The sequence below is a fragment of the Artibeus jamaicensis genome, unplaced genomic scaffold (genome assembly GCF_021234435.1).
Source record: "Artibeus jamaicensis isolate MK-2021 breed Jamaican fruit bat unplaced genomic scaffold, CSHL_Jam_final contig_402, whole genome shotgun sequence".
NCBI classification, from domain to species: domain Eukaryota; kingdom Metazoa; phylum Chordata; class Mammalia; order Chiroptera; family Phyllostomidae; genus Artibeus; species Artibeus jamaicensis.
The window spans coordinates 6,945,577-6,971,652 of NW_026521818.1; the positions used below are offsets into that span (position 1 = coordinate 6,945,577).

General features: G+C 50.6%; 1 protein-coding gene across 8 annotated transcripts in view; it reads right to left on the reverse strand.

Moving 5' to 3' along the window:
- Window positions 1–1,248: 1,248 nt before the first annotated feature.
- Window positions 1,249–26,076, reverse strand: part of MCC (MCC regulator of WNT signaling pathway) — a 417,242-nt gene continuing 392,414 nt past the window's right edge. For all 8 annotated transcript variants that reach the window (XM_037167030.2, XM_037167029.2, XM_037167031.2 and 5 more), the window contains 5 exons: window positions 23,490–23,724; window positions 18,618–18,824; window positions 14,861–14,961; window positions 7,542–7,664; window positions 1,249–6,493 (listed from right to left, as the gene is read on the reverse strand). In XM_037167030.2, coding sequence (XP_037022925.2) covers window positions 6,313–6,493; window positions 7,542–7,664; window positions 14,861–14,961; window positions 18,618–18,824; window positions 23,490–23,724 — 847 coding nt within the window. In that variant the 3' untranslated portion in view covers window positions 1,249–6,312. The remainder of the gene's footprint in view (window positions 6,494–7,541; window positions 7,665–14,860; window positions 14,962–18,617; window positions 18,825–23,489; window positions 23,725–26,076) is intronic.

The following is a 26,076-nucleotide window of genomic DNA, read 5'->3' on the forward strand; positions in this document are numbered from 1 at the left end:
TTTTTGATGTAACACCAATGTAGAAATTACAACATATAATTTGAATGATGGAAGGTTACCTTTATATTTTAAACCATTTTCTTTTCTGTTGATTGTTCAAATATTGGCTTTCTGTAAAAACATCATGTTAAATTTAGACTGTAGTGCAATATCAATAAATTTTGCTGCTTGGGCAGTTTAACTTACTACCTTAACTTGTTTTCTGCTGTTACTTGTTATTATAGGTTCCAAGTTGCTCATATTATGATTGCATCTCTTTAGACCAATAACAAATGACAAGTACAGGATACAGGTATGCTTATATGAACGAAGAAATAGTAAGATGTAAAACATCTCTTCAAAAATGAAAGAACTGGTATGTATTTTCCATCTCAAACAATTACAGTTTGTTGCTTTAAAGGAAGATTTTACTGTAATTGGGTTTTTAATGTTCTTGGATCTCAGGGAGAAAGAAATACATTCTTCTCTACTAGAGACCTGAATTTTGTGATATTAAAATGATCAAGGTATTAATTATACTCTTACTGTCCAAGGTACATTGCCTTGATAGTGAGAAGAGACATGTTGCAAAGCTGTTGACCATACTTTCTTATAGTCATGTACGACTTGCTTGTATTTCCAATTCTTGATTACACAGTGATCCCTCACCTATCTCGGGAGGTACGTTCCAGAGACCCCCTGAGACAGGTGAAAATTGCGAAGTAGTGGCGTTGTATTTATTTTATTATTTATATATATTTTAAGGCTTTATAAACCCTTCCCACACTCCTATAAACCTTTCCCGCACTCTTATAAACACTTCATACACTCGTAAACCTACGTAATTTTAACAACATATAAAATTCTATATGGGTACGCACCAGTGAAGTAGATAGTCGTCCCTCGCTATAGCGTGGTTCACTTATTGCAGCTTCACTTTTTTTGCGGGTTTTTAAAAACCCACCATACAGTGAAGCTGCAATAAGTGAACCACGCTATAGCGAGGGACAACTGTATTCCACTTAAGTAATTTTTTAAAGAGGAAAGATATTCTTTAATAACTTCCCATTCATACCAAACTTGAAAAGGCAGCCAAATAAAAATTGGTGATAAGTGTGGTTTCGTTGACCTTATCTGGTCTGGTTTCTAGCCTCTGCTTTGCCTAGGTCCTGTGATTTAATGTGAAACATAGGCTTGATGTTTACATTAGATAAACAAGTATTATAGGAGGACAGCCTTACCCTTTAGTGAACATAGTTACAGTACATCTTGGAATTAGAAATATTTATTCAGAATATAAGAATGTTTGTAAAATATTATAAATGTCTTTGTATAAATAAATGGAGATTTTTAAAAACAATTCTATATCAAATAACAAAGTATTTTACAGCAGCTAAAACTAAAGGCATCTGGAAACATTTAAAGCATACACGTAAAGAATCTAGAAAATTACAAGGTTTTATAGTACAGCGTGCTAAGTGGAAACTTTAAAAGGAGACTTTCAGTACAGACAGTGGAACAATACTGACAAATGCAAACTTAGTCACATGTGCTTTAATAACTGACAGTACATTCAAGTGGCGTAGAAGTAAGTAGCACATTGTCAAATAATGGGAAACTTAAATCTCATGCAGGGTAAATAAGTCGACAGTGTCTAAAACATCAGAAATGAAGGGAACGTGTTTCATTATCTGTGCACTGGGTTCAGTCAGAAGCAGGTTACTAAGGGCTCTTACTTGCTCGGCCGTCCTGACATGAGCACTATAAGTGAATACTAGGAGTTCTACAAACAGAACGTTTCCACACGGATTTGATTTGCAAAAAGTGCAAAAGTGAGTGTAGAGCAGGAACAAGTGAGCAGGTAATCAGTGTGAATGGGGGCATTTTGTATATAGCTTGGTGGCTCTGTTGAGCTAGTGTTTCCGGTGATTAGTGGGTGAGTGATTTGTTTCTGCCTTGACTCAAAAAATCAGGTAGCACTGGTCAAGGATATGATTATCCAATACTGTTTGCTATTACCGGGACAGAATGATTTGTCTCGGCCACATACAAAATCTCAGATGTGAGCGATAGAGAGTGTGTCTAGTATAACTCTTAACCAAAAATGCAAATTGTATGTGAAACTAGATTCCTTTATACAAGAATGAGCAAAACAGGAATTCATGAACAGCTGCTAGTCCAACTTGTACCCTTTTCTACATGTATGTTTTTTAATAGCTCAGTGATGCTGTGGTAGCAGCCAGTATCACATTAATTGGTAATTCTGATTCCAGTTCTAAAAAGTTTGCTTGACAGCCTGTAGCATATATTAGTGAATACAAATGTAGTCAGTCAGAAAGTGTGTGTGAAACAAGAGGACCTGGAGGAGGACACAGGTTCAAGGCTAACTTCAAGCTGGCCTGTATACACATGGGGTTTCGGTGAACTAGAATGGGATTTGAATAAACTTCAGGGAGAACTGTGTGTGCAGCAAAGGCATAATTTTTGTTTTCTAACTAGTTTTGTGTCTTCTACAAAGTAGGGCCCAGCCTCTAAGCACTAGGGAGTTTGGAAACCTCAGTGAAAAGTGGTGATTGTATTCTTGTCAAATAGGGCATTCTTTTGGGTAAATAGAAAATAATTGCTATATGATTTCAGTGTCACCTACTATAGGAAAACAACAAAAAGGTACATATGTCTCCTACCCCGTAATAAAACACCCTTGGCAGTGCTATCTATGACTGTGCCCTAATTAAACTCAATGCAAACATTCAATCATCAGATAACTCGTCCCCCCTTTGGCCTCTGGAAACTAACTAGCTTTGCTTGCTGCATCTAGAAATAGGTTCAGCTGTGAACTTAGTGAAAATGATCAAATTTTTCACTTTAAATACTTTCATGGATGAGACATACTCCGTGTTTTGTATCCCCAAATAACTTAAAACTTTTTTGAACCTTATGACTTTCAGAAGTCATTTGTAAAAGGTGTTTTTTTTTTGTAGTCTTGATGTCTTTCTTGTCAGTTCACTTAAAACACAAGTATGGCACCCTAAACTCTTGAGATGTTTAAGATAATGAATGATAGAATTGAGATGTTTAAGATAATGAATGATAGAATTAACTGCATGATCATTTTTGTGGGCTGTGGGAAGACCATTTTAGAAGGAAACAGGCAGCTACAGAGGTTCTTAGTTCACGCTGCTGACACGGGCAGTCCTCGGGTCAGGGGACTGGGGAGCGGCTGGGGAGCCAGCGAAACTTCACTGGCGTTACCACCTGAGCTCAGCACTCCTGCCCCCGCCCTTTCATGGAAAAATTGTCTTCTAGGAAACCATGTTCCTGGTGCAGAAAAGGTTGGGGACAGCTGATCTATGTAGAGCTAGGGACTGGGAGACTGTCTGATACTAGATACTTAAGAGTAGTAAAATCCTTACTAGCCACATCTTAATGGTTTTTAAGAACAAGCCTTAGAGGCTCTAATTTGGAGCCTTTCTGGAAAAGTAGAATGACAAAGCTCTGATTCAGAGTTCTCTGAGTTTCCTGTAAAGTATTGCTGCAGGTTCAGAGGAAAGATTAGTAAGAGGTACATGCATCTCAAAGGAGAAGTAAGCAGTTACCTTAAACTGGCACTTCATTTTTTTATAGACCTAACATTTCCAGTTTCAGGCAGCATGGATGTTAACTTCAGATACCTGGCATGCCAGCAGATGGCAACAATGAGACATCGAGTACACCCCTGGGGTCAGGGCATGGTTAAGTGCCAGCTGTCCAATGATGTAGATATTTATCATAAGTAGGTTTTGGTGAAACTTTCAAATAACATCTCACCACACAGGAGTTGGTGTCAGTTTTGGCAGAGCATCAGATCCAGTGGGGAGGTCCACACACTGATGGCCCGCCAGTGACACAAGTGTCTTCTGATTTTTGCCTCAGTTCAGTGGTGGGAAATACACTGCAAGAGAACCATGAGGTCGGCCCTTCTCATGCCCATTGCTCTAAGGGCCAAAGACTGAACTCAGAGAAGGTAACTGCCTAAAAGGGGTAAGAAACCAAAAATATAAAGGTCTAAAGACTTTTAAAACCTCATACAAGTTAGAATTGAAAACATTGTTTCACCCCTGACAGAGATGTTGATATAAAACCATCTTGCACTCAGAAAGGGAACAACAGTTCAGGTTACAAAGAAGGACGATGCCCAGTGCCTGCAGCCCTCCAACAAGGCAGTTTCAGTGGGCTCCGCAGTCGGCACAGCCCAGTCAGTGCCTGTTCACCTTCAGCAAGGATTTCGTCTTAGGGGGTTTTTGAAAAATACAAGGAAAGGAAATCAACTATTTAATAATAGCTTTTTTATTCTGCACAGTTAGAAAAGTAACAGTGTTACTGGGGATATAGTTTTTACCCGATCACCACATATTTAAGAAGTATTATGTTGACATATAAACTGAAAATGAGGCCAGGCAGCCTCAGTAATACAGGGGCTCCTGGACGCTACAAGGGTGGGCGCTCAGTTCTAACTTGGGGCAAGCATGGTAGGGCAACAGACAGGCTTCGATTCCTTGTGTCTGCTACACTTTCCATTTGCAAGAGAAAGCCATGGCTGCATTCCCACCTTGCACGCACGTTCCAGTTAGCTTGTAGGAGGACGGTTCCCTAGGCAAGCTGGGAAAACTGATTTTTCCTGTTAAACCATTTTTGGACATACTTTTCAACCAAAACATTTTCCTTGTGACAAAATGAAATTTTACCCAAAGAGTAAAAATTGATTTTAAGAAATCACAAACAAGAACCAACTCTGACGGAATGATTCGTAACAGACAGGGAGCAGCGGGCACCCTCTGCAGTGATCAGAGCCCCGGGGAGCTGGCTCCTGCAGACTGACAGCCTCACTGCCTACCTGAGAAAGGTGACTGCTTTGGGGTTGAGACTCTGCCATCCAAGGCGGTAGCTCCAGTGTCCTCCACCAGAGGGCAGAAGGCTGAGGAACAGGATTCATGTGCTCTGAAAGCAGATGTTTAGCTGTGGACGTGGGGATGCTGACGCAATGACCTGGCCATAAGCAAACCTTTGTATGAACTGTAGCATTGCATTGGGATGTATTTCTCATAGGGCACTTGGGTGAATTTTCAGGTGCCACAAAATAAATGGCAAGTGGTCCTTTAAAATGTCTCAGTGTAGGGCAACTACCAAAGAAAGACTGAAACAGTGGAAGAGGAATAATGAGTCTGAGATGGAAGCCCTTCCTGAAAGAATTCAGGTACTTTGGTCCTACCCAGTCCTGTCAGCATTTTGCTTGAAATTTAACCTGTTTAAGCACCATATGCTAATGATCACCAAGTCTGGGGGAGAAAAGGAAGCCTGGAGGAGGACCACTTCCTCACCCCCTGCTCTTTATCACAACAGGAGTGAAGTCTTGAACCCGTGGTTCAGTAGCAATCTCTTAAATAGATGGGGTCAGCCTGCAAAATGGTAACTACTCGGTGTCCTGCTTCTTGCCCTTAGAGAAATAGAGGCATTTCCAGAGCTATGTCTATACTCCCGTGGGTGAACTCTGGTTCATGCAAACGGCAATTATAGAGTGCCCAGGGGTGAGGAAGCATTAAAAATCCCCCTCTGTCCTTGAAGAAATTCCAGATAAAAATTTTAGTTCCAATATATGCATCAGCCCAGCTCCCAGCCTTGGCTATTGATGAGGCCCCATCAGGCAGGGCAGTCCCAAAATCAGGAGAGCACCCTCCTGGGCCCTGCCTCCACAGTGGGAGCTGAAGGCAGTCTCATTCCCCCACACACCGCTGTTCAGGCACAGCCTGGGGCTTGCTCGCCCTGTAACTCCCATCTAGGACTGTGACACCTGTGTACTATCTGCTGTGTGACAGCTTGTGTCTCCGAGTTGGTAGGTGGGACTTAAACACCAAAGCTGCCTTATGGTGAGTAAATCTCCTAGATACCAAGACATATACACACCCATGTGTGTGTCAGAGTTTTCCCTCCGAAGGAGGTCAGAGGAGAGATCGGGGATGCCAGAGATAAGGTCACTATCTACTGAACCGAGGCAAAAAGTGGGAAATCCTATCAAACAAACACCTGGGACGTTGAAAGCAGAAGCAAGGCCTGCTGAGCACGCAAACAGCAGGTATTTACATGCTGTTCGTGAGTCTGTGGGACACAGCCCACACGGCGTCACCAGGGACGCTCACCCCCAGGGCTAGTCCATGGCACTGCACTGCCCGGGCAGTCACCTACCTGCCAACCTTCCTTAATTCTCTCAACAGGTCCTCTGTCCCCAGGGCCCTTCTCTCTTCTGTGACCCACTACAGTTGAGCTTTCACGGGCAGAACTTTGGGGCCCGAGTGCCGACTAAAGTGAAGTTTCATTGGTGTGTGGCCTCGAGTTCTCCTCCTCCAGCAGAGCTATTCTCTGCTTGAGCATCCTCACTTGGGTCTCGTGTCTCTCCACCATGGCCATCATCTGAGACTCCAGCTTCTTCAGTTTGTTCTGATGCTTTTTCTTTGCTTTCTCGTAGGCGGCCACCAGGTTGCTGTGGGGGGACAGGAGGAAACGAGATGCAAGCTTCCCCTGAGGCAGCACTGAGACACACCGGCCTGCCCAGTGGGCAGCCAGTTCCAGCAAGCACCATTCTGGAGAAGGTCACTCAGCCTCCTCAGTAGGGACCTGAAGTCAAATGGTTAGTGTTTCACCTCTCACAGCCCTTCATCTCTGAGCTTAAGCACAAACGCTCAGCTGACTGCCGGGGGCTTGTCACTGACACATTAGGAAGGTTTAGACCAACCATCCAAACTAGCCACATGCAAAACCAGCAGAAAGGCAGTTGGATTCCAGAAATCTGTCATTTAAATACGAATACTGTGTCTGTCATTCCTTGACTGCCTGCAACAGATGGTCAAGTGTAAGATAAGGAAAGGAGTTTCTCTCGCACTTTAGTCTGAGTGACCTCACTGAAGATGAGGGCGGAGGGGCTCCGGCCATTTCCCTTCATTCTTTGGATGACTGGGACTCTGAGCACACAGGCTGTTAGAAGCTGATGCCAGCCTGACCCAGAATCTAGAGCTCTGAGCTGTCCCCCCAGGGCTAGGTAAGTCCCGACACCCTCTCTGGTCCCACATGGCAACCCCCCCCCCACCTTCCATGTGCATTCAGGGTCTGCGAGAGTAGCCCGAAGATGGACCCCTAAGGTGCCTGTGAGTTCTACCTACAGTCTGTGAAACTGGCTTTCTTACCTGTTTCAGAACAATGTATTTGCCAGTAGAAGCAATTGTGAGAATACAGGCTTCTATTAAACCAGACATTATAGAAATTCACAAAACTGTAAAAACAGTGCCACATTTTTTTGGAAAAATAAGGAATATTTAAAAAATAAAGGTCATTTATATTACATGTAGTTAGTTTCTTATTCAGTGAATTAAGGAAAACTTTAAAAAATCGTTTTAGTTTCTAAAATGGTGTCAATAGATAAATAATGATAAGAACAAAGCTCTTTGAGATCCTCAGTTTTTTATGTGTACAAAGGGGTTCTGAACCCACACAGTACCACTGGCCATATACACACGAGGTTTTTTTTTTTTTACCTGTTGGCTCTCTTTAGGTCATTGACAAACTCTGCTGATTGCTGGTGTCGGATTTCACTGCTCTTGGTGAGTCGTTCCAAGGCACTCACCAACTCTTGAACCCTGGCCTTTAACTTCTTTTCTCTGTATCAAGGAGACAGACAGCATGCCATGAGTTACCCGGGGAAGTGTGCACCTGGCCAAGTCAAAGGCAGGCCAGGCACAGGAGCTCCCTTTCCCAGGGGTGGCGCCAGGAGGCCTCACCTCTGCACTCCTGAGGCCGGTCTGAGTCTGCTTCCTTCAATGCTCAGGGCCTTTAGAAATCTAAGGTATAAGTCACAAAGGAACAGACAGGAGGGATGTGTCCCAGATGGAGAAGCTGAGCTAACCTGGAAGTCCCTTCTGCGGGCCTGCCAGATGCTCCTCAGCCAGTGCAGCTCGACTGCAGAACCTTGTTGCAGCCCCACACCCTTCTCCTCCCGGTGTCCCCAGCATCTCCTGAACCACTCAGGATTCATGCACAAAGCCCAAGTCCCTGCTTACTGAAATCGACAATGTCCTACCTTGCAAAACAAGCACAAAAAGATAGAGGAAGTAGAATTGACAGTATTCTCCTTTTAAAGGTCCTTGTTTCCCTTTAAAGTACTGAAATTATATGGGCACTTTCATTTGACTCCCCCCCGCCCCCCATGGCTCTTTACTGCTACAGCAATAACCCAAGTTACCTGATGAGGGGTCAGTTATGGGAGGTCTGTAGTGTCCATTCAGCTCATTGCCTCCCTCTGATTCCCACAAGACCCAGGGCAGGGAGACATTAATGACCACCCTGCCAGCCTCCCTTGTGCGCAGCGGCACTGCATTGTATCACAGGTCACAGCGGACCTTCCCTCATCTGGTTTGTGCATCCGAGCTCAGCAGACTCCCCACAGGCACGCAGGCTCCAGGGTCCCGGTGTGTCCCCCGTGCTGAGCACCATGCCTGGGTGACAGTGGGTAACACAGTTTTGGAATAACTCAGTATTTGTTCCTTGGAGCATACTAAGAAACCGGAATTTATGGAAGAAATTCCTTGTATGAGGAGTGTAAATTAGCACGATTGTGTTGGAAGGCAGTTTGGCAGTGTCTGTAATGAACATGCCCCTTGACTAAGCAACTTCATTTCTAGGAATTTTTCTGTAGAAATAGTGTAGGTGCCACAAGATAGATGAGATTACAGTTGCATTCATTGCAGCTTTGGGTGTAACAGCTCAGAGTGGGAAACAGCCAGGGTAGGGTATCTGTCCCTGGTTGTCCACTCTGCAACTTAACAAGTACAGATTGAATGCACTTGGCAGTGTCCAATAAACTGTCAAGTGGAAAGGGTGAGTTCTCTTTGATGCTGTTTTTGCAAAAACAACAAAAAGTCTAGTGTGCTGACAACAGACTAGACACCACTCAGCAAAGGTTAACTCACAGAAGAGGGGTGACAGGAAGCTTTCATTTTCTATTAGGTCGGCCAAAAAGTTCCTTTAGTTTTTTTCCCTACGTTTGGCTCTGATAGCACTTAGTTGTCTTTAATGTCATTTAAAACAATTTTGTTAGATTGTATTGTGACAGCTGTCATATCAGTTTGCATTTAAAAAACATCAGAATTGGAAAATTTTTGTGCAGCCATGTTAATATTGAAGATGGGAGGAAATATGCAATATTTTTGGTACATTATGCTTTTATTATTTCAAGAAAAGTAAAAATGCAACTCAAACGCAAAAAAAGGTTTGTGCAGTATGTGAAGAAGGTGCTGTGACTGACCAAACCTGTCAAAAATGGTTTGCAAAGTTTCTTGGTACTACTGACATTTTGTCCAAATCTTTGCTGTGGGGCTAATGTTTAGCAGCACCCCTGGCCTCCACCCACTAGAAGCCAATAGCGGGAAATAGCTAACATACCCAAAATACCCAAATCTAAGTTTTTATAAATACTTTATAAGCGATTGCGTGGAAAATTTTAAACTTTCCCTGCGTTTGTAAACTGTGAGGTAGACCTTCCTAGGTCCTCCTAGGAGGGCCTGGGAGGGTGACCTAGGTAAGGACTTTGCCAATGGTTCAGAGGCTGGTTCTCCCCTTCCTGGCTTTTCAAATATCTATCTTTCATGTTTCCACCTCCAGCTGCTGTTAGTGCAAGTCAAGCTTTCCAAACAGTAATAAAGGAACTGCTACACAAAAATCCTGACCTTTTGTGAGTGAGGCTGAAAGGGGAAAATCGTTTAAAGTGAAACCTGACAACTAGTCGCATCACTGCTCCTTGCTCAGGAACCCTCCCGCCAGCAGAGCGCATCCCACTGGCTAAGGATCGGGCTTTCTCCTGGGCTCTGCAGCCACCCCGAAATTTGGCTGCATTTCTTAACAGGAGTCTGAAGATGTCACCATTTCCTGCCACAAGTGAGAACAGTTTCTTGGGTGCCTGCTCCCTCCCCCCCCCTCCGTCAGCTGGGGCAGGTTATGAGACTGGGAAAAGATTCATCCTTTCCCTCTGGCTAAAAACAGGAGGGTCATTTCTCCTACATTTTGTTACTGTTTTGAGTCTTTTTTTTTCCCCCTAAAGTTGATTAATAGTGCAAAGGGAAAAAAAATACTGTGACAAGAATTAAAAATGTCATCATGAACTCAATACATTCACAACAAAGAAACTGACCAGAGCAATACCATTATCCTCCACCCCGATTCCATCCATACCCCTCTGTGCCACCCTGCAGACAAGGTAGAATATGGAACTCCCAGCGCCCTGCACCCCCAAACCAAGGGCTTACCTAGTGCCCAGGACCCTGAGAGACCAGAGCACACTGCCCAGGCAGGCAGGTGGGGCCTCGCAGACCTGCAGACCTGGTCTCTGCTCCGACCCTACATACTCGGAGCACCGGGACTTGGGCCTGGACCACTTTCTACAGCCCACTGTTTCTTCACTTGATTCTCTCCATCCCCATTTATTTTTCTAAATAACATGTTAAAAGCCCAAATCCTTATCTTCAGGCCTTGTCCAGGATCTCTGGGTTTATCTGACATCTCTGCTTAGGCATCTTCAACTTGGCATGTCTGAGGCTGGCCTTCTGAGACGGTCTCCCATTCCGTCCGTCCCTCCCTTGTCAGCAGGGGCAACCCCGTCGGCCCTCATCACCCCTCCCTTGCCCTCGACCTCCACAGCAGCTGAACTGCTTCAAGAGCGAACTGTGCCTACCAAAGCGCCACTTCTGCCAGCACCTGTGGGCCGGTCACTCCTCACCTCTGCATGGTGTCCGCAGCACCTCTCCCTCCTCTAGTTAAGTTTTCACAGAACCTCAGAAGTTTTTACTATCACAAGTTGGATCATGTCGCCGCCCTTCTGTGCCTTCCACCTGCAGCTGGCATAAAACCAGTGGTCCTACCCGGGCCTCTAGGGCCCTGCTCGACCTGCCCCTGCCTGCCCAGGTTTTGGCGTTGCCCCTCACCCTCCAGCTGGAGTCCCACCGGCACACACTAAGCTCCTCCCTCTGCTTGGGGTGTGCTTCTCCCAACCAGCTACTTTTTTCCTCCTCATCGCAACCGAAAGGCCACCTCCTCTGAGGAGCCCACCCATCTGAACGAATGGCTCAGAGTTGTAACATCATAGCACCTTAGCATTTCCTCCAAATTATTCATTGTAATCTATATGTAATTTTGGGGAAAAGAAGTCACCACAGTGACTATATCATACGACCCTACTTATTTCCTTCATTGTAAACATGAGTCTATCACTAATTATTTTTCAGAAAGCCCAGGTAGTGTGAAATAGCAATATCTTAAGTCCTTTTTGAGGATAAAGTTACTTAATTGTTATAAATATTGTCCGGGTGAGCCCACATGAGCAGCTTGGATCACCCTCATCTTCAGGCAACTCTTTGGCAGTAAGTGGGGTCCAAAGAAGGTGGAAGCCCCCTGATTTCTCACTGACTTGCTCTGTGACCCTAGAAAACCACTCAGCCTTGCTGTGCCTTTCCTACCCCCTCACGCGGAGACCACCGCTTGTCCCCAAGAACATGACAGAGATGGACGGTCTGCCCCTCCCAGCTGTGCTGAGGTCCCCAGGGCAGGCTGCATTTCACACATCCAAGTACAAAGAAGAGTCATTTCTGAAAATTCTCTCTTTAACTGCACAGTCACACTTCACTTCTTTGCTATAAAGATCATCCGGTTAAATTTTACCAGGACCCGGAGCAGGAGAGGGACCTGAGGTGAAGGTTTTGCAGCCTGTGGGGATGAACGCCAAACAAGGCCCCCGGCTAAGGAGAGCTTCAAGACTGGAAACTGGGTCTTCCAGATGCAGTTTGGTGGCAAATGGGAGCCAATAAACCACAATGAACGTTCACGGAGGTGGAGGGACTGAAATCAGCACAGAAGGGAAGGAGGCGGCAAACGCAGGTTTACGAGCAGTCCAGGCTGCGTTCCAAACCGGGGCCGGGCGAAGACGCAGCGAGAGGGCAGGGACCTTGGAACCAGTGACTGGAAGGCCACAGGTGCCTTCCTCGGGTCCGGCTGGTTCTCCACAAGAAAAGACCACGGTGTAGCCTCTTGCCCTCCCTGCTCTATACCTGCCGTCTTGAGTCTGGATGGCTGGGCCCACAGATTCATTTTATAAGGAAGAAATATTTCTGAAAATGCAGGGCAGTTTCCCCCAATTGACTTCAACTAGCTCAGTGGTGATTTAATATCTCCGAAGGTGTTAGTTTCCACTTGGTTTTTTAAAAATAAAAACATTCCCAGCCCTCGGGTGTTTATATTACATACCCTCGTGAAATGGTTCTTCCAGGGCAATTATGTTATTGCCCTCTTTCCTGTAGCCCTGTGGGTTCTTTCTGGAATCCATGTATCTGGCTCTTGATTAGAAATCCATGCTAACCAACTCAAGGCTGGTTATTGGAAATCCACTGTAATGGACAGAGCAAATGAAATCTCTTCGTGTTGAGTCAGCAGAACCTGCACCCTCCCTGTGCCAGCAGAGGCCTCTGAGGTCTGGGGAATCGGAGAGACGCCGCGGCTGAGGGTGCAGACACGCCACCCAACGCTTCCCAGTGGGAGGCGGGCGTGGGCCTGAACCCCCTGCTCCTGGCACTGCCGGGTCATTGGGATTCACGGACGGCATCTTCCGGAGACGCCTCTCTCTTCCCACCTCAAGCCAAGCCATTGTAATTTAACCACATGACCAGAGGCACAGGGGGTGTAAAGCAGAGCTGTCACAAGTTGGGAGCACAGAGCAAAAGTGACAGGAAGTGAGGAAGGCAATGACGTTCCCGCGAGGCCGCCTTCCATCCACTGTCAGCCCGGAGGCCGCACCCAAACTGAGCAGCGGGCTGGATGGAGGGCCAACTGGCCACGTGCTGTAGCCTTCCCCTAACAACAGAAATGTTGGGAAATGTGCTTTTTATCCTCATGTGAAGATACATATTTATTGACTTTAGAAAGAGAGGAAGGAGGGGGATGGAAACACTGATGTGAGAGAGAAACAGAATGGTTGCCTCCCATTCACACCCCGACTGGGGATCGAACCCACAGCCCAGGTGTGTGCCCTGACCGGGAATCGAATCTGCAACCTTTTGGTGTGCGGGACGACACTCCAACCAACTGAACCACCTGGCCAGGGCGGGAAATGTGTTTTCAAAAATCCCCTAATGTGTTAGAAAGCAAGGAGTGTTCCCTGCACACCAGAGACGATGAGCACTCACTCATAGAAAAGCCAAGGTTTTTCTTCTTCCCGAGAAAGGAAACCACAACTCGGAATGCAAACAGAAGAGTGGAGCTATAAGAAGATGGGTGTCAGTGGGGCTCAGGGAGAGCTGCCGGCCCGGGACAGCAGGGGACCAGATGCTGGGCCAGGTCTGCAGCCCAGGGAGCGGGCGGGGCCAGGAGCCGCGGAAGCCGGAAGGGGGGCGTGTGAGCCACACCAGGGAAGAGTCTCGAAACTCAGTTCTGAAAAGAGTTTGATGTGTGGACACAGAGTCAACACGGCAGACAAAGTAACATTGTAGGATCAGTAGTATAATATCCTCAGAGTAAGAGGATATCATACCACTAAAGATATGACAGATTTAATTACCAAAATAAAAAACTCAGCTCTAAGTCAAACACCACAATGGATACAGCTAAAGAAAAAATTAGTGCCCCGGCCAGATGGTCCAGCCGGCTGGAGTGTCAGCCCTGCGCCCAAGGGCTACAGGTTCGATCCCAGGTCAGGGCACGTACCCAGGTTGCAGGTTTGATCCCAGGCGGTGTGTACGGGAGGCAACTGATCAATGTCTGTTTCTTATGTCCATGTTTCTGTCTCTCTCTCCTTTCCTTTCCCTCTCTAAAAAAGGAAAAATCAATGATCATATTCTCAGGTGAGGACTAAAAACATAGTGAGCTGGACAACCGAGTTGAAGAACCCCTTAGAGCTGCCTGTCCCTGCCGTGCGGCTGCACCTGCGCCCGAGCCCCCGAAGTGCTGGCTGCTCGGGTTGGCGATGTGTCGTCAGTGCGAAACGCGTCCCAGATTTTGAAAACCTGGTGTGACCACTACTACTGATCTCATTAACATAGCCTTTAAAAATATTGATTAGCTGTTGAGATAACGTTTTGGACACACTGGGTATATGAAACACCTTATTCACCTGCTTCTTTAGACTTCTTCATCTGGCTGCTAGAAGCCCGGATTTACACACGGGGCTCGCATTTCGTTCCTACTGGAAGGACGGCGCTTCTCTGGACAGAGGGCGAGAGTATGGCAGGCGAGGATGTGGGACGCAGACCCAGATGGGTCAGCAACAGTTTCTCCTTGGAGGAGAGGAAGAAGAGAGGGGAAGAAACAAACAGAGGAAAATGCCCAGAACTGAATGCACACACGAGGCTTCCTGACTGGGAGGAGCTGGCAATGCCGACGGAAGTGTTTCCACCGACGCTGGAGACAAGGTCAAGGTGCCTGGTTTGATTGTCACCATTAAACATTGTCCTGAAGGGTCCGGTCAGCACAACACAACAAAAAAGCAAAGAAAGGGACATTTTCTGTTTGCCGATGAAGTGACCACGTCTACACTCTCCTACTGCTCCCCTCTGAACGGTCTGGAGCCAACAGGGCTCCTCCGTGTCGGCCCAGCAAGGACTGGACAAGAGGAGAACCCATCATCATTAAAGACATGAGAGATTTCATCACCAAAATGCAAAACTCAACATGTACACCAGACACAATGGGTACAGCGGAAGCCCCTTCCTGGACAGGCCTGAGTGACCCAGGAGCACTGCTCGAGCAGCCAAGAGAACTGAGAACACAGCCGCTGCTCCCAGAACAGATTGAGTGTCTGGGTCCCTGGCAGGGTGCTTACCGACGGATGGCGTTGGCGAACTCTGCAGCCAGCTCGCTGTCGCTGTGTGTGGTCCTCAGTTCAGCCAGGGACAGAGCTGGGGAGGCAGCGTCAGCACAGTCCTGGGAAGGGCAGACATGTGAGTGAGACCTGGAGCCAAGCGGGGCCGACAGCTGCAGCACTGCCCCGGCGTCCCAGCCCTCGGCAGGCTGACCCACGGCCGATGACCGCTCCCCGTGAGCCGCGAGCACTCCCTGTGTGCCAGGCACTACTGGCCTGAGCGGTCGCACACCCCCTCCCATTTAACCATGACAGTACTCCGAGGCAGCTGCTATCGTGATCCCCGTTTGGCCAAGGAGAAAACTAAGGCACAGAAGTGACTGCCCCAAGTCATCCGCCAGGACCTGGTGGAACGAGGATCAAACCTGGGTCGGCTGGCTGTACAGCAGGGCTCTTCACCGTGAGTCAGCCTCTCGTAATTCATAAATTCATAAGAGACGAGGGGGAGACAGAGGACCCTCAACCCCAGCCCCACTCCTCCTTGGGAGAAAACCAGTCTTGTCTACATTTAGGTACAGTGTGACCTCTAGAAAACTCAGAAAGGAGGAGGAAAACAGAGATGCCCCCCCCCATGCTATAACATTAGACAGGAATGCTGACATCATCAGACCGAATCCTGCTTTATAGCAGAGGGACGCGGGAGCCAGACTCCTGCGCACCAGCTGTGGTCACCCATCCAAGCGCTCTAGCCCAGGGCAGCCTCCATGCTGCCTAGGAAAGTGGCCGGGGGAGGTGCATCTGATAATTTTTGCTCCAAAGACATTCACTGAGCAGCTACTACACCCCAGGCCTGAGATGAAAGCTGGTGATCTGTTGCAGTTGATGTATTTGTTTACTGAATGCAAACAAAGTTAGGTGGCAACAAGTACGAATCTAGTGCTACCAGTCGGGACCACAGGAGGGCGCCGAGTGTCCTGCAGCCTGCTGACTGACGCAGAGATGTCCCCACAAAGGGGCACCCGCAGCCACACCGCCCTCATCTGAACATCCTCCCTCTGCACGTCCTCTGTGGCCGTGGCTCTCCCTCCTTCCTCTCTGCCTTCCGGCCCTGGCCCCGCCTTCCAGCGTGTGGACGCTGAGATCCCACTGGCCTCCCCTCCATTGCACCTGCTCCCCTGTGAGGGCAGGACGTTTCCTGACTCCTTAGAGACAGGGACAGCCTTGTCCTACCGTGCCTCTCACCGAGCATGGCCGGCAATAGCTGTTGCAGAAACAAGTGCAAAAAAGCTAATGCAACTTAGATGAGATTCCAGCTTGTGGGCTGGAGGGAAGTTTTCAAACAAGCAGACAAGCATGACTTGTCTGCTCTCCAGAGTAAGGTGGGTGTTCTAGACCCACATCTGGCCTGCCACCTGTTTTATAATAAGGCCCACAAGCTAAGAATTGATTTTCTGTTTTTAAAATCATGAAAAATATATATACAGACTGTTTTGTGATCTGTAGAAATTATATGAAATTCAAGTTTCAATGTCCATACGTGAAGTGCTGTTAGCACACTGCCCGCCCTTCCTGGCTGGCACCCTCTCTGCTTTCACCCCCAGTTCTTTCTGTGGCAGCCAAGCGAAGCTGCAGCAGAGTCTGGGTGCCTCGAAAGCCCCAAAATACTGACGATGTGATGCTTTAGAGTTTTCCAACCCTGGCTCTGGACAGTTTGCTTCATCTACCAACAAATCAGAAAAATGAATAGCTGGGAAGGGAGATGCTATTGAAATAGTAAATGGTTCCCATATTTGAAAGACAAGAGAATCAGCTTACTCTAATTTCATTACCTGAACCCAAGGTACTTTTAAAAAGCTCTTTTGTTAAAGCTCTAATGTTAAAAAAAAACCCCACAAAACCACCTGGCCACCATCAAAGTGACTTCTGTACCTGGAAGCCATTCCAGAAAACGCAGGGCTTCCCCAGTCACAATAAACACCAAGAACCGGGCAGGCTCAGCTCAGGGGCCTTCCCGCAAGAACCCTGGGAGTCTGCTCCCACCAGGCCCTGCTCGCACGCACCCATGCACTGCATGCGGGCGGGCGCTCTGTCTCCCAGGCTCTGCCCCCCGGTGACCGCTAACACACTCGCAGAGGCTGTAGAGACTTTAAAGAGGCAGGCACTGAGCAGAACGCCGGGCTCCCTGAGCCCTGGTACACTGTGGGCAACAGCACGGCGCAGGCCCCGCCCCCTCGGGGCTGCCGGCTTCCTGTGCATCGCACAGTGACTTGTCCAAAGTGCAAAATATGCATCACTGCCCCCTGGGGCAACCCTTCAGCGGTTCCCTCACTGTCCCGGGAGAGCGCAGACAGCTGACCAGTGCATCGATTCCTCTTCCCTCTGGGGGGCGCCATCTGCCTAGAGTGGTCTCCCCTGCCCCTGGGGTTCCCCGGCCCCGTTCATCTGGCCAGCTCCCACTCTCCACTGGGTCTCAGCTCCGGAAACCTGGTCCACATCTCCAAGCCAGGGTTCTGAGCGTGGCCTGTGGCCTCCCATCACACCTGGAATCAGTCCTTGCGCTCAGGACACTGTATCACTGTGTCGTGACCCTCTGTTTGCTTGTCAGTGTCCCCCATAGGCATGCAAATCTGGAATTGCCCCCAGCGCCCCAATGGGACCACATCCCATTTATCAAATGAACAGATAACTGACTGAGAAGCAGCCAGAGTCTCGGGAGCACCACCCCGCTGGGTGCCCCTGTACAGATGCCCTGGGTTCCTCGGCAGGTAAGAGGTGGGCAAAGTGCAGCTGCAGCCCTTTGTAAAATAGAGCATGCTTCCAAGGGCTTAGCTATTTAGGAGGTGACAGTTCACTGCCACGCAGCATCAGCAAGTGGCTTCTTTCCCACGTGCAGGGCTCTCCTGGAGACACACGACATTTGGGCTGCAAAAGCCCGCTCTTTAGACCAGCAGGTCGGCATGTGCCCACAAGTCTTAGGCCTGAAGCAAACTGGCATCCAGAGAAGCTACCATTTATCAGGAACAGAAAACCCGATGCACAGAATTTCAGTGTCCTGGGACAAGAAATATAACTCTTCAGGTCCAAAGCTTTTTTCCTCTAACACAGTATTTGCAATAATGCTGAAATGCAATGTGACGGAATGAGCTTCAGTTCTAGAAAAAAAGACTTGGGGGCTAATGGGAGTGTTTGCAAGACAACATCACCTGCCAGCCCACTCTCTGAGGTGTCTGCTGTGAAATCCAGGGCCTGCCTTCCTCCTCTGCCTCTGCCTCTGCCTCACCTCGCCGACAACATTTGCCGACAAAAGCCAAGGAGGCAACAGAACAAGGGGCGGAGGGCCTGTTACCCAAACTGGGGCTAAACCCCAATTCTGCTATGGAGCAGCTCTGAGACATTTCACTTCTTCTGGACCCCATTTTCCTCATGCAAATGGGGTAACGATGCCTTCCTCGGGGTTCTGGGTGGTGAGCACAGAAGTGGCCCACACGTGATGGCCGCTGTGTGGAGGGGGACAGACACAGCAGGTGGCACTGGCGTCAGACTGTGGGACCACAGCACAGACGCTCGCCCGGGAGGACGACAGTCTATGGAAATGATCTCCCTGTGACATGGAGTGAGAGTCTGTAAGTGCAGGTTTGGTTTCTTTACACTCAAATGCCACCTTCCTTTAGGTAACTAGTGTGGCCTGCAGCTCCTATACAAATGAGGGAGGGGAGGCACAGGGCAGTGAGTGGTGGGGACTGGGCAGGAAGCGAGGCCCGAGCCCCTTCGGCCCTACCTTGCCGGGCTTGTCCTTGCCGCCGCTGCTGGTGGAGCTGAGGGACCGCATGCGCTGCTCCTTGTGCTCCTCCACCTCGGACTTCAGGTGCTCGATGTGCACCAGGTAGGCCTGCTCCTGGGCCTCCCGGGTGCTCAGCTTTAGCTCCAGGGCCTTCTTCTCTTTCTCCAGTAGGTAGAGCTGGGCCTTTAGCTCAGCCATCTCCTCCTATGGAGACAGAGCATATGAAGCTCAGCATGTGAGACCCTGGCTGGGTGCAGGAAGGCAGGTGAGTGGAAGGGGTCTGGGCTGTAACCAGGGACCTGCAGCAGAGCTATCCCGTTGCAGCGGGGGATGGGATGATGGGAGGAGTGAAGGACTGACGTGAAGACAAAGCCCTGCACCGTGTCGTGCTGCGGACCAGAACTGAGGTTAATGTGCAGAAGACACAGGCAAGCAGACTTGGGTTTATGATCAGGAGAAACTTCCCAACAACTGGGATCCCCTCCCCCGACAAAGGGCACAAGTGCATTGTTGGAAACCAGGTTTCCGGTTTGCTGAGGCTGAGCGCCATCTGCCGAAGAGGTTATAAGGGAAGGTCGCCCCACAAGGTTGGTCTGACTGGGTCCCTTCCAATCCCACTTCCTTTCCATCCTCCACGGCACCAATGCACAAGTCTACTGACTCGGTGCTCGGTGCCTGAGTCAGACAGGAAGGGGGCACCCACAGCAATGCCATCGAGCCCCAGCTCTTATCTACTTTGGGGCCCCGGTGAAATCAACAGAGGCAGAGTCCTTTACAGGCAAATGACTGATTGGCAACTTCTCAGAGTGTCCTAGAGAATTCAGAGTAGAGGTTTCTGTGGAGACCAGTAGCGACTCCGAAATCAGACAGTGCCCTGCTGGGACCAGGGGCCTGGTAACCACGGGACCACCAGTGCGTTCATACAAAGTGAGGCACGGTGAGTCTCTCCATCTGTGGCTGGGAGAATGAGGCGTGCGGGGGACGCCCATCTGCTCACAGTTACTGGGTGGGCTGTGGAGCCGGAGTCGGAACCCAGGCCCCCTGGCTCAGCACAGGCTCTCGGCCACCACGCTACACGCCCCCCACAATGCATTTTAATGTGAGCCCGTGGGTGATACTCATCCCTCCGCCTCTAGTAGAGGGGGAGCCCCCACACCTGAGCCCTGGGTCAGTCTCCCCAGCCATCTTGATTATCTCACTTAAGAGGCATCTTCATGACGCTGAGTTGCTGCCCCGAGAAGGGTTCGCTATGGCTACTGATTCTAGTCACCCCGAGTCACCCTCACCTGAGGTTATAAGCCCCCGTGTGCTACCCTGGGCAAACCAGCCACAGGGGTGGGTGTCCTTGCCCTTGATGTGGGGGAAGCACCCAGAGGGCACCCATTACAGCTGGTAACACTCAGAGCCAGGAGCATTAACATGGACAAGGTGACACGCTCAGTGACTACCCAAAAGATGCCAAACCTTCTAAAGACGAGACATAAAACTGAACAAAAGGTTTCCAGACACAGAACCCTTCTAATCTGCAAAAGCAGTAGGACTCTGAAGGCTCCGGAAGCCCTGCAATCTGAGCTAGCATGGCTGATGCCGTCCAGGACAGACACACACAGGGAAGCTGGAAAGGCAGCAAGATGGGCACCAGAACGTGAAGAGGGAAGGGTGCCCAGGGGGAAGGTGAGGGAGCCGCCGAGCTGGCCAGCAGAGGCTGGGACCCACAGGGGGCCCCGGGGCCTGGGCCTTTGGCACCTGTGCCAGGCAGGGCGGAGGGCCGGATCGGACACTGACACCGGCCGGGACTCTCCAAGTGCTGGGAAGAGTAAGAAACAGACTTCCTCTCTAGAAACTTGAGAGGAAGCGCGCCACTGCCCTGGCTCTGGGTGGGAAAGGAGAGAAAAGCCCCTTGAATCAGAACCTCAAACCTGTGTAGAGATGTGGGACAGGAATCCTAAGCTAAAAATGTAACAAAAACTAATCCCAACGAGTCCCTGAAGATGAGCCGCCACCAACATTCTCCCCCACTGCAGAGAGAAAATAGAAGTGAATCACATTGAGGCAGAATCAGCATTTATGAGAACCAGAGATGACAAGTGAAAATCTAGAAGACAAATGTTTAAAACAAAGACCTAATGGAAGAGTTTTAATGAGAGGAGAAGATGTTTATGAAAGAAGAATGTATATGAGAAGGAGCCAACCCAACACTAGGAATGAGAAGGTGGTCACTGAGGATCAGACACAGAAGTAAAAAAAAGAAAAACAAAACCAAAACCAAAGCAGCACCACCAACAAAACCCCAGAAAACTTGTTTCTCGGCAGCAGAGTCCACAACAGGATGGTGAAAGCCAACACAACCTCCTGCTCACGTGTGTGCAGCGGGCGAGCACGGGCCCTGGGACGCACTGCTGGGCACACCAGGGAGGGAGGGGACTGCGGTGCCGACCCTGCGAAACCCTCCACGGAGGGGCCAGGGAGCCAAGCCAGAGCGCTAGCTGGCCATGGCCGCCCCAGCCCATGATGTAATGCGTCATTTCCCTCCAAGCTTTTACTAATTGCTGCTCTTTTAGAAAATGTCTATGATGTGTACACATTTTATTTTCAAGTAGAAAAGAGTACTGGTGCTTTTATGCCATGAAAAAAATGTCTCCCCCGACCAGAATAACACAGAGTCTATTGCACAACGGATCAGCTTGAACGTAAAAAGGAGCCCTTAGTCTTTGGCCAAAGGAAACACAGTCTGGAGTAAACAGGGGAAGGGCAGCCTCGCAGCTCATGCCACGTGGTGCAAAGCCCAGAAGGAGGGCTCCTGGTCAGGCCAGATGGCCCTGTGGTTGTGGAGCCAACGCCCGGCTCACGGGCAATGGGACCAGAAATCAGCCTGCACCGTGTGAGGCTCCCCAGAGGGGGCAGAGGTCCGGTCTGAGCTGAGGGGACAAAGCTGAGATGCACCAGCTTGGAAACACCGGGCGGTCCCCTCACCTGCTGCCGCTGCCCAAAGTCTTCCCAGGCTTCACTGACACTCACGCTTGAGCATCGCCAAGGGCAGTGGTGTGCCTGCTGAGTGAGTCACCCTGCGTGTGTCAGGGATGACCGCTGCTGGCAGCGCCCCTCCCCCTGCGCAGGTGGGGAACTGGAGGTGGGCCTGCTCTTTCCTCCGAGGACATCGCTGGTCCCAATGGGGGAGACCAGCTGCAAACTTCACTCAGCACCACTGGACCTGCCCCGGCCTGACGAACATGCCTTGGGTTTTTAAACTGAAGGTGGCAGGGCTGCAGCCCAAGAACCCCTCCCTCCAAGACTCCTGAGAGCCGGGGACCCTTCAAAACCCAAGGCAGGGCAAACCAGGCCTTGGCACACAGGACGGTGGAGCCTGGAAAGCAGGTTTGGGAGCCTGGCTCTCGGCCCGACTCCCACATCAGCAGGCCAGGCTGCAGAGTCCTGCGCAGGGAGACATAAAACTCTACCTCGGGCCCGCTGAGAGAGGGCCTCAGCATCCCAGAGCCATGCTCCGGGAGGGCGATTACCCTGTGTCCACTCCACCTGCATGTACACGGTGCGACGCTGCTGCAGACTTCCCCGAGTCTCTATGCCCCGCGGGTTGGGCGCTCAGGCCTGCGCAGACTGCCTCACGTCAGACGCCAGCTGCAAGTCTTGGGGGTGGAGGGGGACCGGGCCACCTGTACTTCTCATGAACTGCCTGTGAATTCTGGGTTCCCACAGCCCCCGCGGGATCCATAACTCACTAGCACCACTCGCAGGACTCAGGATCGCACTGTTATTTTAAAGCGTGCACGCAGGGCGGGACTGGCTGGCAGGTATCCGTGCCCCGCCTCCGAGGCGGCGCCAGTCACTGCACCGGCGCGCCCATGTGCTTGCCGACCCGGAAGCATGTCTGGGCTTTTTATTGGGGTGCCATGACACAACTGATTAAGTCGCTGGTCACACAATGGAATTCAATCTGTAGCCATCCTCCCCTCCCGGGAGGTCAAGGGGGTGAAAGTGTCAACCCTCTAACCACACGCTTGGTCCTGATGGAGACCACCCCCATCCAGAAGCTATCTGGGGGCTGCCAAGTTACCTCATGAGCACAACCGAGACCCTCCTGCCACGCAGAAAATTTTAAGGGTTTTTGAAGTTCTATGCCAGCAACTGTGAACAAATACCAGACACACTCTTTACCATGCCACAGCTGTCTGTGGAGAAAGCGCGCAGCAGGTAAAGGCCTAGTGCCTGGCCCCCTTACCCAGAAATGAGCCCAGTATGACCTGCTGGACGTGGCAATTTGCCCACTTCCCAGTGGGAGGCACTGGCCTCTGCGCACTAGAGACGGCAGCAGAGACTCTGCCCAGGTTCTTACCAGGAAACTACTCTGAGTGGCACTGCCAGACCTCACTGGGGCACCATGATCCAGGCAGGGTCCCTGCAGTGCTGAAGGCACAGACAGGGGTGTCAGGAAACCGGGCTCTCCCCCGGATCTGCACCTGGCCTCACCCTAACTTCAGAACAGGCCCGAGAAGCACTTGTAAGCTTCTGCAAACGAGGGTCCTTTTCAACAGACAGAGTCTGCTGCAGCCTCCAGAGGTCGGAGCTGGCTTCTCCTGGAGGAGGAAACGCCCCAAAGCTGGCACCTCGAGTGTCCCCAGAGTTCACCTTGAGCCTCCAGGAGCACGTCCAGCCCGAGTGACCCCTGGCACGTTGGAACCGTCCTTATCTAGCAATGAGCCTCTGGCCTTCCCCGGGGCAGAGCCGGCGGAGCGTGAGTGGGGCTGGCTTCTCGTCATCGGCTGACCTGTTTTCAGGGCCCTTTGCAGCCCCCTCCGGATGACAGTGGGGTGAATGGAAACTGGGCTCCGGACGGGCCTGCCCTAGGAGTACCTTCATGGCCATCAGCTCCTGCATCAGCACGGCGTTTTCGAGGTCCAGCCGCTGGCTGTCTCCCCGGGGCTTGACGTCGTAGCTGAGGGGGTCGATGTGGATGCTCTCCAGCTCCAGCATGGTCAGCTTGACTGCCGCCCTGTCGTTCTTGAGCTGCTGGATGTAGTCCTTCAGCCTCTGCTCGTCCTCCTTCGTGAACTCCGTGTCGCAGCTGCTGGCGGTGGAGCTGGTGGTGCTGGGGAGGGAGACAGAGAAAGCCCCTGCACTTCCAAGTCACCGGGACAGGCCCTCTCCTCACTCCCACACCCCAGTCCCAAAGTAACTAGACAGCAGTCTAGACACGGCCTTCTAGGAAGAAAGTATGACGGATAACAGAAGTACTTACGCCCTTTAACGCAGCAATGCAGGCCCATGGAATGAATTCTAAGGAAACAATTTCTTAAGAGCAACAAGATACACACATACAAGGATGGTTCACGGGATAGAGCACTTAGTGAATTAGAGCCCACGGCAAAAGGAGGGAAATTACTGGACATTAGAGTACTAATTATGACAGTGGTGGAGGCATTTTAAGTGAGAAAACAGGATAGAAAAGCATATGTGAGCCATAAAAATAAGTATATGTGTAGACAGGACTTTAAGAAAGGGGCATGTTAAGGGACAAAGCAAATTGAAAAACAGAATACCTAAGGCGCGACCTATAGATTGTGTGTGTGTGTGCACAGCACACTCACATAGGCTCGCACACCCCGTGAGGAGGGGGCTGACAGCGCCGCCTCGTGGGCAGAGCGGGCAGGGGCGGGGCCGCATGCCATGACCACCCCGGGACTGACCACCCTGGGACTGACCACCCCGGGACTGACCACCGCCAGGACTATGCAGGGAGCCCAGTGCCGAGGGCCTCCTGGCCGTTCCCCCCGGATCACAGGTGAGTGTAGGGTCCACCATGGGGACTCACATTGGTCCCCAGGGCTCTTGGCCACCCACAGTGAATGGTGACTGGGCAGGTGCTGCCCGACCCGAGGCTGAGCCCAGGAACGGGGTGGCCCGTGAAGGTTCCGTGGGACCCGGACAGTGAAATGCGGACGCTGCCGCAGCACCGACCCTGCGGTTCTCAGGAGGCCCTGCCCTTTCCAGCAGCGGGCGGGCAGCCTCCGTGGCCCAGAACGAGGCCCACTCTGCCTGGCTGTGGGCATCCGAGGCCAGCGTGGACCTACCGTAGCTTCTCTGGACCCACCCCGGACCCGCCTGTGATCGACGCAACCCTCATGGAACTGGCTGGGGAAAGACGGGCAGAGCTCCCAGATGAACACTGAACTCCCCTCAAAAGAGGCATCATCACCTCTGTCATTACAGATTTGGAAACTGGGACACCTAGGCTCAGGCCACACGGCCCTCTGTCCACAGCCCGTCTTCCCAGGACCCCCGTTGCATGAAGCTGTGCTAGGAGCAAGGAGGGAGGGACATCCACAGGCTGCTGGCTGCCCGGAGCCCAGGCCTCTCCAGCTCCGCTTACACTCAGACAGGTGTGACAAGGCCTCCGACTCAGTGGGTGTAACGTCCCCATGACCGAGGTGTAAAGGAGGGAATGCCACTTCTGTGTGTGACATGTTACCAGGCCGGTCATGCATGAGGAAGAGAACACCTTAGTGTTTGGAGGGGTCTTTGTGTCACAGAACTCCTTCCTACTAGGACAGGAGCACCAGCAACTCCTCGGGGCTGCTCCCTCTCCCTTTACCCCACCAGGCAGGGAGGACGGCCACAGAGACGGAGTGGGCAAGATCAGCTGACCACTACACGACCCCCCCAGAAGTGGTGACAGTTAATTCCAGGCAGCAGCAGGGCGAGGCTGAGGTGCCCACGGCTTAGAGGTTGCGGTGCAGGTCGTGTTGGGTGTGGACGTCACTTACAGCAGCGGACTCTGAGTGAAGTAGGTTAGCCTCCCGGGGGTGGGTGGGACTGATCACTTGAAATTCTTGTGAAAAAAGCCCGAGGTCTCCAAAGAGAGAAGAAATTTTCTGCCTCCAGCCAGTCTCCAGACTCGAGACTGCAACGCCAACCCTTCTTGGGTCTGGGCTCACCTGCCTGCTCCCATAGCAAATGAGCCAAGTCCTTGAGATCAGTCACTCTCTCTACACACACACACACACACACACACACACACACACACACACACACGTGCATATGCACGCACAGCCTGCTGGTTCCATTTCTCTGGAGAACCCAGTACAGAGGGACCACCTCTACCTGGACCCCAGCACCTTACACACTTCGTAGTTGTGGCGGGAACACAACTCACCCTCGTATCCATTTCCTCACATACAAAACGGAGGCATTGTCTCCGGCCTCCTGCAGACAAAGGCGCTGCCGGTCTCCCGAGGGCTTGCTGCCAGCACTGGGTGAGGCTTAAGTCATCCATTAACTCTCCGGCTCGGAATGCTGGATGATCTCAGTTGTCAAGAGTGAATAAATCACTTGGCAGGGTGGGTGGCCATTCGTGCTCTGAGAGGGGCTGTGGAAAGGGCTGCAGACGGACAAACCCAGGGCAGTGGAGATGTGCACTTTCGTGTTTTGCTCTGGTTTTGTG